Below are 13,094 nucleotides of genomic sequence, written 5' to 3'. Positions count from 1 at the left end.
GAGATGGATTCACGGCACGTGGAAGGCCCTCCCGCTAGCAATGGTCATGTGTGCATTTAAAAATGTTGGTGAACAGTGAGAAAGTGCTGTCTTTCGATTCTGACTGCGAGTAGCCTATGACGTCCACATCTCGTGGTTGTGTTTGTGTGTGACGATTTTGTTCTATTAAATGTTTCAAGCAATTTTTAGATGCCTGTTCTCTGCATTATTTCTTGTGTGCGCTAGAATCGGGCACCAAGTTATTTTCGTGGTTTCCAGGAGTTAAGTATTACTGCGCATTAGAATCGTGTAAATTCCGTAACCACCGGATTAACACATGCTGCACAGTACTGTCCTCTTAAAATGGCAAGGGCCCTGTTTGCACACTCTTGTGCGAAAACTGTCCTCGGCGAGTGTAGCCAGTGCACTCAGCCACTGTGACATGTCACAGGCATGCCCACTGGTAGTATTCACTTCCAGTACTAGGCTGGAAAGCTTGAAGAAACCAATATTGGTGTGCAAATGTTGAATAGTAGCGATTCTGGAATCAAACCAAGAAAACACTCAAACACTACATAGTAACAAGCTTACCTAAATATGCACTCAAGATGAGCAAAGATTATTTGGCTGCGCCCCAACAGTGGTATCAGGAATGTGCCCCCCTGTGCCATGGCTATGTAATCAAAATGTGTGTGGCATCATGCAAGAACTAACAACTGCACTAAGAAGTGGCAGAAACATGGGGAGGGGGTAGGGAAGGATGGAGGACCCCTCATTGGCACACCAGTGCCGAACCTGCCACAAAACACTGTATATACCATGATTATCTGTGCACATTCCATTACAGTCACACATATATAGCTGTAACCTAAAGTTCCCTTGGCTGATCGACTAAGTAGTGCACTAATGCTTAGCAGCACGACACTGGTTCAATAAACAGGACTGCATGAAACTGCTGACATAATGACACAGTCACCACTACCTGGATTCACTTGATGCTCCTTGCTCAACGATGGCACAACCATCTCTAAAACTGGCCACACTGACCGCCGTATTCACAAACACACCTTCACACGAACTTCTACTCCAAGCGGCCCTCGAGGCCTGTTTTTCGTTTCAGAAAGCAATCTCCACTCGAATCACTCCTCCAGCAACGGAGAAAACTTGAGTTTTCTCGAGAATCTCGAGTCTGCGACGACGCTACCTTGGCCACTCCTCGACCGCCCCTCCGCGTGTAAACATGGCCGACATCGCATCACTCGCCCGCAGTGTGGAATTCATTCTACCAAACTTTTCACGAAAGAAGATACGACGAGGATGCACCGAACCTTTCTCGAAAGCATCAGCTGAGAGTGACAGTGACCCGGGAGTTCTGGCACACTATCGTTTTACGAATGCTGCCATGGCTAGCCTCCGTCCGTCCCTGCCGCTCACGCCGAACATGGATAACCGTGATCAGCCACCAATGTCTGTGCTGTGTTGATCGTCGCATCATCGCATTGCGCTTGTGTGGCACGGGCACATTTCAAGTCGTCACTGGATAAACGGACAATTTTTCGGAGCCCACCGAGTGCAGAGTTGAGGCGCGATTTGATCGTAAATGGTGAGCTCGCCCGCGGCAGGACTCTAGAGTCGAGCAGCGGCGGCGCAACTCTCCATGGCTTGCGCTTCTGCAGACGGCGGCGAATTTGTGATGGGAAAAGCGTGTTGCATGCAGTAAGCTGGGAGGCACCGTAGGTGCGGTGGGACTGTGCGAACATCTGTGCTGTACCCCGGCTTGCCCGTCGCTCGGGGGGACGTAGTACGTCTTCGGACGCGCGGTGCTGTCGAGGGAGCGCATTGGTGTGCCCGTTCTATGGAGGTATATTCACGGCCGACGAAGGGCATGGCTTTTCAGGAATGTTTTCAATTAGGGCTCTCAACTTGTTTGGAAACCGAATGCGGCATTTGCTTCTGGAGAGTCGAATTCAGTGTTACATGAGCTGCAACACTCTGCGAAGCAGCATGCGTGTTTTCACCGCTTGCCCCCGAGCCGTCCGAGTCCTATGAAGGAGCCATGCTCGTAGGAGTTGGCGGCTTTTACTTTTTTTTTTTCCTGCATTATATTTTCATGTCTGTCAAAGTCTGGCAATAACAAAAAGGCACAGCGGCAAAGGCCGAGAGTAGATCTCACACCAAAAAATAAACCGAAGTATTCACACCATTTCTCGAAGCCTACGTCATGTTCTGCGTAACCTCTACGTCACCACAGCGACTGTTGCCAGATGCAAAAGCATTTTCGGCCATTTTTCACAGCCGCCATTTGCATCCAGCTCATAAAACAAGTCCACTGCGCTGTTAACGTCGAGGTCGCTTGCGAAAGTTGTTTAGAAGACTTGGCATGAAAAACTGTGCATGTTACACACTTCAGCACGCAGTTTTCAGGCCAACAGTTCAGCTTAATCTCGTTCCCATATGCCACTTGCGCGGCTTCGAGTGGAGGAGGTATTCTCGAGGAGAACTTGTAGGAGGAAACGCCGAGGGGCGTTCATGAATCTGAATCGGCCCTGGAGTGGAGGAGCGGCTATATTCTCCGCTCCAAGGAGTGGAGGTGGAAGCGTCAAGTCGAGGCGCGTTCGCGAATACGGGCGTGAATGACTAGGAACCGCACCACTCTCCCAGCATGGCATTTCTGAGCTGCTTTATTGCAAGCCCAAGACTGCACGCACATCATAAAGATTTCTTTTTGATTGCAATGTTAGTGACAGTATTAACCAAAGATTTTGGATTGCCTCTTTAAAGCCATATTTGGCAAAGGTCTGACACTATCTGGCGTTACTTTGGCATATAATGGCATAGAGTCTATATGATGCAAATGACAGTGAAAATCTAAGTGATGGTGCTACAGAACACTGTTTCCATCAGCTCCTTCAGTCAGAGCTGCTCTCTCTAGCCCCCTTGCATTAGTTTATTTTGTTATAATTAAAGAACAACGAAATAGTCAGTGCTATAAGAAACACTACATTACCAGATGTCAGTGCAGGAAACAAAAATTCTAGAGGGCGCTTTGGACCACTTAAGAAGTGCGATGAGGCGAAAGCCATTATAGTGCGGTGGATCGTAGCCCTCCACTAAGGTACCTCTATCTTCCTCTCTTCTTTCACTCACCCCTTCCTCCCTTCCTTTTTGCGTGGTATGTGTGTCTGCGGAGAATTGTGACAGATACTGCGCCTTTCCTATCCTGAAAATCAATTTCAAACACCGCTGATGCCTGCTGTACTAACGCCTTCTTGACATCTGGCTCTGCTTCTGTTTGCTGTGTGGTGTGGCGCTCGAGGAATCACCAAATGAAAAGCGGCACACGGATGCCTGGATCAGACGCCTGGCAGGGTCAGCTTTGTATATGCATGAATCGCCTGGTGACGTCATGACCTGTCGTGACGGTACATCGCACGCCCCTTTTCGGACACAACCAGCATTCCATTGAACGCATAAAAGTTCACCGGCGTTCTATAATTCGTTTACAGAAAATTAAAGGTGCAGTATCTGTCACTCGTGGAATCCTGTTATCCTCACAGTAGACAAGGGGAATTGCGATGAACGTTTCACGATTCGGGGCGTGACACAGTTGGTAAAGCGCTCGGCTGGGGATTCAAGGGATGGAGGTTCGATTCCCGGTGGAGACAAGGCTTATCTATATATATTTTTTTAACTATCTCCCTCAAAAGTGTGACACCCTCTGCCGACAGCTCCTGCTGACAACGATGAGGCATTAAAGGCTTTCGCCTAAATACAGCCCGAAACAATGGCACATTATGACAAGCAAAGAGCAGCTTACCTTTTCCTTTTTGCTCAGTGAAAGCCGCAACATGTTGTCTTCTTCATACCTTTGAAATAAAACAAAAGATGCAAATTACTATAGGAAGGAGTTTCCACGCACTAGGCAGCAATATTTGTGGAGGAAAATACATATAGACCATTTCACGACCCTCGGAGAAACCGGTTTGACTGGGGTGTTAAGGTGGGAAGTCGTCAACTCTTTCCTGTGCTACGGCAGCAGCCCACTGCAAAATATGGCAGCGTCCTTCAACCATTTGTGAATTTGTGTATACTGCAGTGGACAAACTTTCGGGACTCGAGTGATCCAGATTTGCGATACTTCTGACACCACTGAGAAACCATCGTGCACTTCAAAGACTTGTACATATTGACCACGAATATTTTGACTGCAAAAGACGCCTGCGATACTGTGGGGATCATTTTTCCAACTTATACTACCGTATAAACCGGAATATAAGTCGAGATTTTTTCTTAAAAAAAGCAAGCTAAGGTCGCCCCTCGTCTTATATAGCGGTCTTTAGCAGAATGTGAGTCACAGTCTGGCAACGTCTAGCGTGCCTGCACGCGAACGGACAGCCAAAGCCGTATCGACATCCAAACGTGGTTGCATCAGTTGGATTTTTGTTTTCAGTCACTGGCGTGTTAGTCTTCGCGTGTGCAGTTTCGTTCAACCACGTGCGTTAGCAATGAATAGCGGCACGCGGAGGCAGTTTACTGCGGCTTTCAAGAAGAAAGTTATAGAGTTCGCCGAAGCGAACGGCAACATGGCCGCTCAGCGCCAGTTTGGCGTCTCGGAAAAGAGCGTGCGGTATTGGCGCGGACAAAAAGGTGAGCTGTTCGCGTGCAAACCGAGCAAAATGTCCTTTCGTGGACGTCGTGCAGTGCACCCACAACTTGAGGACGCACTTGCGGACTTTGTGCGGCAGCTTCGTGCGCGCTCACTACCCGTGACTGTAGATTCAATTCGCTGCAAAGCTCTGGAGCTCGCGCGTGAAGCCGGACTACATCGAGAAGAGTTCAGCGCACCGAAGTCATGGGTGCGCCGTTTCATGAGGCGCAAGGGATTTTCCCTCCGCCGGCGCACATCAATATGCCAGAAGCTGCCGGAGGAGTTCGCCGATAAGCTCGTTAGCTTCCAGCGATTTGTAATTCGCCTTCGAGAAGAGCACGGCTACATGCTGGGACAAATTGCAAACGCCGACGAGACCCCAGTGTGGTTCGACATGCCTTCGTCTACAACGGTCAACGAACGCGGCGCCAAAGAGGTGAAACTTCTGTCGACAGGAAGTGAGCACTCGCGCTTCACTGTCATGCTTGCATGCACAGCTGATGGCAGAAAGCTGCCGCCTTTTGTAATTTTCAAAAGGAAGACTATGCCGAAGGAAGCTTTCCCGCCAGGTGTTGTGGTGCGCGTCAATGAAAAAGGCTACATGGACGAGGCCATGATGGTTGATTGGATCCGTGTGGTGTGGAATCGCCGGCCCGGTGCACTGCTGAGTCGTCGGAGCATGCTGGTTCTGGACGCATTTCGCGGTCACCTGACCGAATCAGTAAAGCGTGCGCTCAGCGAAGCTAGGACGGACCTCGTTGTCATTCCTGGTGGAATGACGTCCACCCTTCAGCCACTCGACGTCGTACTCAACAAACCGTTTAAGGACAGAGTGCGGCAGGAATACAATGCGTGGATGTCCGGCTTCAATCCGAAAACGCCGACAGGTCGCCTGCGAAGGCCTCCGCTTGCGACCGTTTGCAGCTGGGTGTTGTCGGCCTGGTCTTCTTTGCCGGATGCTATGGTGCAGAAAGCATTTAAGAAGTGCTGCTTAAGCAACAAGCTTGACGGAACTGAGGACGACGCACTGTGGGAGACGGCGAGCGACAAAGAGTTATCTTCCGACGACGCTGCTGAAATTTCGGAGTGAGACCGTAGCTCCGCTAATGCAGGGACGCAGCCGATGTTTTAAATAAATGCGTTTCGGCAATTTTTGGTTGTTTTCTTTTTTTTTTCTTTTTTTCACTTCAAGGTAAGGGGGTCGACCTATATTCCCACTCGACTTATATTCCAGTTTATACGGTATGTCTCACAAGCTAAGAGGTGGAAGCAGCATTTTGGAGCAGCTTTGAAGCAATCAAATAAGTTTTGGAGCATATGATTTAGGTTTCGGAGTATGTTTCAAGGCTTAAATGTTGTTTGATTCCTTCATATTGAAAATTCAATGCTTTGCTAACTATGCACACATCTGTGATAACATTAACAACCAAAACACGTACAGATGTTTAAATAACAAAGGTGACCTGAGCTGCGCAACGATTCAGAACAGCAGCAGCAAATGGAATGCTTGATTCTGCACTCCATAACTGAACATCAAGCTTGACTAAGCCTTTTGCCTATACTGACTTGACAGACCTAAATTTCATTTCACATCAGTGAGTAGCACATTTCCGTCCCCTATCTTGAACATATTCTTTTTGATCATAGGTGTGTGCAGAAAAATTTTTCCCTTTTCTCTTCTTTCAGCTTCTTCGTTTCACTCCCACTTGCTTCCTCATGTTCTTTCTTGACCTATGCTGCCGAGGCTCCCTCGATTTCAGCATGTTGGCGATAGGTCCTGTATAGCTTTCCAGCACCCTTAAAAAGGTTTATACAGAGTGGCACCTTCAGCGCATCACCTCAGTAATGTTTCCAATATGCTTTTGTATGACGTAGGCTTGACACACTTGTTAATGACAAAGAGTCTTGATGGCACAGTACCTGCTTGTTTTCATAGCAGAAGCATTAGAACAACTCATGTAGTTCTTTGGAAATGGACAAGTTTTCCAGTGGCCTGCGGTAGTTTGCGATATTTGCTCTGCTCGGTGCCCTTATTTCTCGCTTTAATGGAAATTCAAAAGGCTGTGCTATGTCAAGTGCACAGGGCATTTTTTCACAACTGATCCCCTCCAACCGCTTGTAGCGTATTTTAAATTTGCTTCCCAAAAAAGGTTTATTAAGCCTTATGCTTCTCTAGTTTATAACTTCATATGTATCAGGCCCCGTGCAATAAGCATAACTCTGCTGTCAGTGTACTACCATCGTTTCGACTGCAGGGGGCCCTATGGCATGTACGCGCAACTCACAGCTGGCCACCCCCCTGCTGTGCTTCTCTCACTGTTGCTTACTCAAATTGCATTACATCACATTTCTCTTTACAGGCAATATCATTATTGCCCCGCTGTACGGCAAAAACCAGTATTATGCTAAATTTAGTGGCAGAACATAAAGATAGCCAATGTGGAGTAGTTTTGGAGTAATACAGTAAAAGCTCGTTAATTCAACTTCACGAGACCGGAAAAATAGTTCGAATTATCGAATGGCCTCGAAAAAAACTGACCAAAGCCAATTTGTATTACGGTAAATGTACCGTATTTAGTCGCGTAACGAACTCTTCCCATAATGAACCCACCACGCCCCGATTTGTGCTTACGAATCTGAAAAAAAAAACTAATAATAAAGGCGTCAGTCGTTAGCGCGTCCCTCCGTTTTGGGCCATTACGGTCCACAACATATTTCTTGGCAGTGTGCCAGATGCTGCGCAGCGATGGCGGCCTGTTTATCTTTTGACTTTAGCTCCGGCAGGAGGAAGAAAAGCAAACTTGGCAAAGTGCCAGCGCTTGTCCGGTTGTGCAAGCCTCCTTTTCAAAGCGTTCCTTTATCATGCTTTGAGCGACTGGGGCGGGCGGCACTGTCTACTGCCACTTCAATCATCGGAACGAACGGTGCTAAAAGCTGGCGTCATGATTGCGGCTGACTCGCGTGCTTCCGTTGACGACTGATGAGTGAAAGGATGGATGGCCATCGCAAAAGAAAAAATTTAACCCATAGTGCCCGTCCGAGATCATAGCCTTTCATGGGCGTTGGCTGGAACCGCGCCGACAGTACTTATCCCTATTTCCAAATTAACAGGGTTGGAATTAACGAGTATTTAGTTGCGAGCTATGGAGGTTGCGCAGAAGAGAGAGCAGGCAGCCACCGCCGCGCGGCTATGCGCTGACCTTGCCGCGGCCGCCGTCCCCTCCCTTCAACGCCGCCGGCCGCCACGCCGGTCATGGCGCCATTTAAGTTTTACCCACTCTTCCATGGTTTTACCTGGTTCCATCTTCCGTCCCCGTTTTGGACGTGCGCAGCCTCTAATTATGCCTACCGATCGCGAAGGTTTCTTTTTTTTTTATTTTATTTTTTTTTTTTTGCCGCGTGATGTGCGCCTAATCGCCCAGACGCGGCGGCGCGTAGTTCGAATTATCCGTAGCGGAACCGACTCGCGTACGAATTAACGGGCTTTTTTATACACAGATCTCTATGGAGCTTGGCCGGATTAAGTAGTGTAGTTCCAATTATCCGAAAATTCGAATTATCGAGGTTCGAATTAACGAGCTTTCACTGTACTGCACTCTGCAGCAGGATGGAGCAGGGAAAGCAGTGTGAAGCAGAACGGAGCAGCGCTTCCACACCATCACATTGTTCACAGCACTACGGAAAGTAGAGCTCTCCTGTTCAATCAGTTAAACAAAGAAAATACACTGGAGTCCAAACCAAGCAAGCCCACTTACTGCACTCGTTCCTGCAAAGCCTTGTTCTGTTTTGCCTTGTGGCTGTCATAAGCATCCTGAAAAACAACAATTAGTGCACTCCATTAACATAACATCTGGATGGAAAGCTATGTGAACAGTCTGATTTCTCTATAATAATATATAGCCGATTATATAGAGATGACTTCAGATCTGCTGAACACAGATAGTAAGTGCAGTTTACAAAAACCCTAGCCTCTGGCGCCAATAGCAACACATTGCGTGGTGGCACACCAGCCGAACTGTGACGAAATCATAAAAGGATGCCTAGAATTTCAATCCCGGAAATCAGCAGCATAGAAAAAGCTAGTTACTGGTGGTCCACTGACGGCCAAACACAATACAGCCATGCATTGAACAGTTAGCGGCAGTCATGCTAGTTTTGCACCATCTCTGCCTTACATCTAAAACAAAGTTTTAGCACCACTACAAAGAGGGCCTTGCTCGCATGAAAACAAGGCTTAGCTCACATCAGCAAGTCAAAATTTTGTCTGCAACAACTGGTTGGCACTAGAAATCTTTCTATTAATACAGTCGAACCTCGATGTAATGACCCTAAATATAATGATTTTTTTGTTTATTTCCCGATCTCTGCTCCATTGATAACCATGTATGTTTTTTTTTGCGATTTAACCAAGTAATTCATGCCGCACTTTCGATTTAACGAAGTCCTCGCACATCGCATGCATGTACCAGCAGCCACCTTGACAATCGGATGAGAACTAAAACTTCAGTCCTGAAACACCGCATTTTGCAACCGCCTTTTTAAGCACCAAGTTTGCCGGCAGTCTGGAATTTGCCAGCAAGATAAAATCCGTTGTGTGCATACAAAACCCGTGGTGTGGAAGTTTTAGGACGCGTCATGACATGGCGTAACTGGCCAGTCAGGACAAAAAAGCGCTAACCGGAATACCGCATTTACTTGCGTAATGAACCCACTTTGTTTAAAAAAAAATCCACATGAGTTTGAGGAGAGGGTTCAATAAGCAGGAAAAGTTGATTCTTTTTTTTTTTTTTTTTACGAGTCGTCTATCCCAGCCATCAATCAAAGAAAGCATGCGGTCAGCCGCGATCATGACGCTGGCTCTTAACATCCTTCCCTTCAAAAGGTGCTTGCTGCTATCACATGTTCCAGTTCCCAATAATTTTGTGGTAGCTGATGACGCCAACCCCATCGCTACGTGATAAAGCAAATGTACTGAAAACCAGCCTTACACAATGGGACGAGCCAAACAGGCCACCGCAGGCACTCTGCCAAGTCCCTTACCCCACCACTAAAGCTAATGCCAAGAGACACAGTGTGATATTCTCGCTAGAAATGTGCACGAGCACGGGCCGGCCCGAAAACCCGTACCCAGTCCGGCCCGCGGGACGGGCCGGGACGGGCCGGACACCCTGATCTAACACATGCAACTTTTGCGAAAGCGCAATTACGGCTATAGTGCGATAAGCATCTTGAATGTACGGTATTTTCCCGGCTCCTCCCCACGCAATAGCTTCAGAGTTTATCTTCAGGTATTGACCTGCCCTTCCTCACCACTTCCTCGCCATGAAAGGATCTTTGGTAGCCATAACAGATTGAGCAAAAAAGCCTCTTGTACATGGGCTATTAGTTTCACATCTTCGTTTTGGTAACACCGGCGCTGGTGTTAAGGTGAAATGCACACGGTGAGCTACAGGTGAGCTCACCTAGTACTTTGCCAAAAAATCAACCATCTGTTTAGGTTCAGAGCTACCGCACTCCGAGTCATTCCAGCCAAAGGTTGTAGCACCGAAAGAAACTTCTGCACTACCGGGTTCATTACCCAGGAGCACTGCCAATGCCTCAATTCAATGCATAACTTGTTGTTTTTGCACAATAACTTAATTGTACGTATGTGCTGTGCCTCATTTCAGCAAATTTGTCCCTTCAAACGTGAGAACTCGACATTTCAAAACCTTCGATAAACTTGTCATCCTAATATTATTTTCTTCTTTTTCATCTCTTCAACTGCAATTATAGCATGATGGACCGGGACAGGTCAGGGCCTTAAATATGAGCGCCGGGCCGGGCCAGACCGGGCTCAGTCACTTTCAGAGTCTGGCCGGACCAAGATCGGGTCTGCAACGTCGGGCCCGGGTCGGCCTTGGGCTCAAAATTTCGGCCCGTGCACACCTCTAATTCTCGCTGCATAGCACCTTGGCACACTGCCAAGAAATACAGTGGACTGCAACGGCGCGAAATGGAGGGACGTGCTAACGGCTAGTTTTTTCTTTTTTTTTTTCAAGTTCTCAGTGGCAAAGTGGGAGGTAGGCTCTTATGCAAGTAAATGTGGTACGTGTATATGAAGCCTGAGCAAAGACTACCGCACTCAAGGTAGCCATGCTGGCGTGGGCGATATAGACATATGACTACAGTTAAACCTCAGTATAACAAACTTCAGTATAACGAAATCCTCGATATAACTAAGTTACAAGGAATATATCACATAATGCCCATTAGAAACCATGTATATTTTACCTCAACAGAACGAAGTAAATGTTTCTGTAATTTCATTACAACGAAATCTTCAGACAAATTTTACCCGGAAGAACAAAAATTTCACAGAGGAGACGACGGCCTAAGGGAAAGCAATGCCAGCGCATGAGACTTGGGTAATTCACGCGGACAGGCCTCCCGAGGCACGCGGCATTCGCTCCCTACAAGCAAGAGATAAGCGATAAACCGCTTGAGTACCCGTGCCCCCGCCCGCTTTTTTTCTCTCCCTGTCTTTTTGCTTCGTCACAAGAGCGGCGGCTCCGTATCCCCCCCCCCCCCCCCCCCCCCTCCTTTCCTGCTCTGCTCACTCCTTTGCTGCAATCCAAAGAAATTCTTCCCCGTGCCTGCGATGTGTCAGCGTGCATGCCAGTCTGTCATTATCCCTTTCTCGCACGGCCACCACATCCGCAGGAGTCGTTTGTACGCTGCTTGCTGCTCCGTTTTCCGATTCCGACTCTCCTTCGCTTTGGTTTTCCGCGTGCGTTACCGCAGCAGCTGTTTGTACGCTATTTTCTGCTTTATTCGTCGATTCTCCTCTACGATTCTCCTTCACTTTGTCACTGCCTGGGTTACTGCCTTGCAGTGACACTGACGCCGAAGGCGGCGAAGCCCCAAGTGCTTGACGCAATAGACGTGCTGCAGCGCTACGCGAGTTTAGCAGGACTGCAAGAAGCGATGCAATCCCTCTGGGCCTATGAACGCAGCGTGGCCATCTCTGATAGCTAAGCAGACGCAAAAGGTCTCGGATTACTTTCAGAAGAAATAAAAACGAAGTCCTTACAATTCGAAAGTGCTTTGGTAATGTTTCCGCATGCTAGGCACGGAATTTCGATACAACGAAATTTCATTATAACGAAGTAAACTACCGATTTTTACGACTTCGTTATCTCGAGGTTTAACTATATATCTAGTTCACTATAATACGGCAGTGTCCCCGTTAAAGTCCCTCGATCATCTTATCTAGAGACTCGTATTAACTCTCTCTCTTGTCTCCGTTTGCAAACGCTGGATGATGATGATACCAATGACGACATCTGGCGGCGGCTTTGAGTACTGGCCACTGCGCTCGCACTTTGAGCCCGTGGAGAAAAACTATGCGTTTGCGTCCATTTGTTATCACTCATTATGTGCTCCTGATATAGAAAATAACTTCCAGTGCGCTTGTCAGTGCTATTATTGCTAGAATTTCTTGCCTATTTCCTGAATTCGTAACTTACATGTTCCCAGCAGTGTTCCACAAACCTGTTATTTCATTTGAGCAGCTAAAACATAGCAACCTCGACGTAACAAAATTCACAATTTAACGAAATTTTTGGCTGCAAGTAGGTCTTCGTTACATCGAGGTTCGACTATATTCCAGACTGGAACGGCGTCCATCAAGCCCAGATTTCATGAGCCAATCACATTCTCTCTGGAGCAGTGCTCCTCCCATGCATGCGTTGCATGCTGATAAAACACCACACACATATCAAGTGCACAAGAGAAGCATCTGACCAACTTCCAAATTTCCACAAAATCCACAATATTAAAAGGCCGCTACTGCATTTACTAATCTTAAGGGGGGAGACGGGTCTTTCGGACCAAAAAATCGCGAAAAAATCACTTTTTAGAAAATGTGATTGGCTAAATCAGTAGCTCTTTATCTACCTATCTGCTAAGTTTTTCATCTCTAGGGTCGGTATTTTAGTCACAATGCCAATTTATATAATCGATGTCGCCCAAATTTGGGCCGAAAACGACCCCCGAAACAACCATTTTCCGCGAAGCGTAGCTCCCATTTTGTGCGCGGCACCGTAGCCATTTTGGTCTCATTCGAAAGAGCCGCCTTTCGTCTTCAAATTGCCGCCTCTGCTGTTTACATTCGCCCATTGGTCGCATAAAAAATAGCAAAAAAGAAAACGTGGCATTTGCAATCCAATTGGCTTTCGGGGTGCACGTGACGATAAGGCGTCCCCGCATTGGTGGAGCTGGCTGACGGCGTCTGCTCGGCGCGCCCGAGCCGCGGGGAGACGGCGGAGACGTGACGCCGGCCGCGCTTGGTTCCGAACCGCGAGGTGCGTTGATGGCAAGAATTTGTGAAAAAAGTGAAAAAAATAGTTGAAGAATCATCTTAAGTGATGCCCTGCCCCGGCTGTGCACGCTCAGGCCGACGAAAATTGTGCGCCGAACGATCGTG

At 47.6% G+C, this 13,094-nt stretch overlaps 1 protein-coding gene across 1 annotated transcript in view; it reads right to left on the bottom strand.

The window, feature by feature from the left end:
- Positions 1-13,094, bottom strand: part of LOC146201780 (neuroguidin) — a 70,877-nt gene that overhangs the window by 35,378 nt on the left and 22,405 nt on the right. The window contains exons 8-9 of the mRNA XM_084587735.1: positions 8,383-8,438; positions 3,797-3,845 (exon numbers count right to left, since the gene is read on the bottom strand). Of these exons, the coding sequence (XP_084443861.1) occupies positions 3,797-3,845; positions 8,383-8,438 (105 nt within the window). The remainder of the gene's footprint in view (positions 1-3,796; positions 3,846-8,382; positions 8,439-13,094) is intronic.

The sequence above is a fragment of the Amblyomma maculatum genome, chromosome 1 (assembly GCF_055883805.1).
Source record: "Amblyomma maculatum isolate TAMU_Amacu chromosome 1, ASM5588380v1, whole genome shotgun sequence".
Lineage (NCBI taxonomy): Eukaryota > Metazoa > Arthropoda > Arachnida > Ixodida > Ixodidae > Amblyomma > Amblyomma maculatum.
Note: the sequence above shows the minus strand (reverse complement) of the source record. Positions and strands in the feature narration are given on the sequence as shown.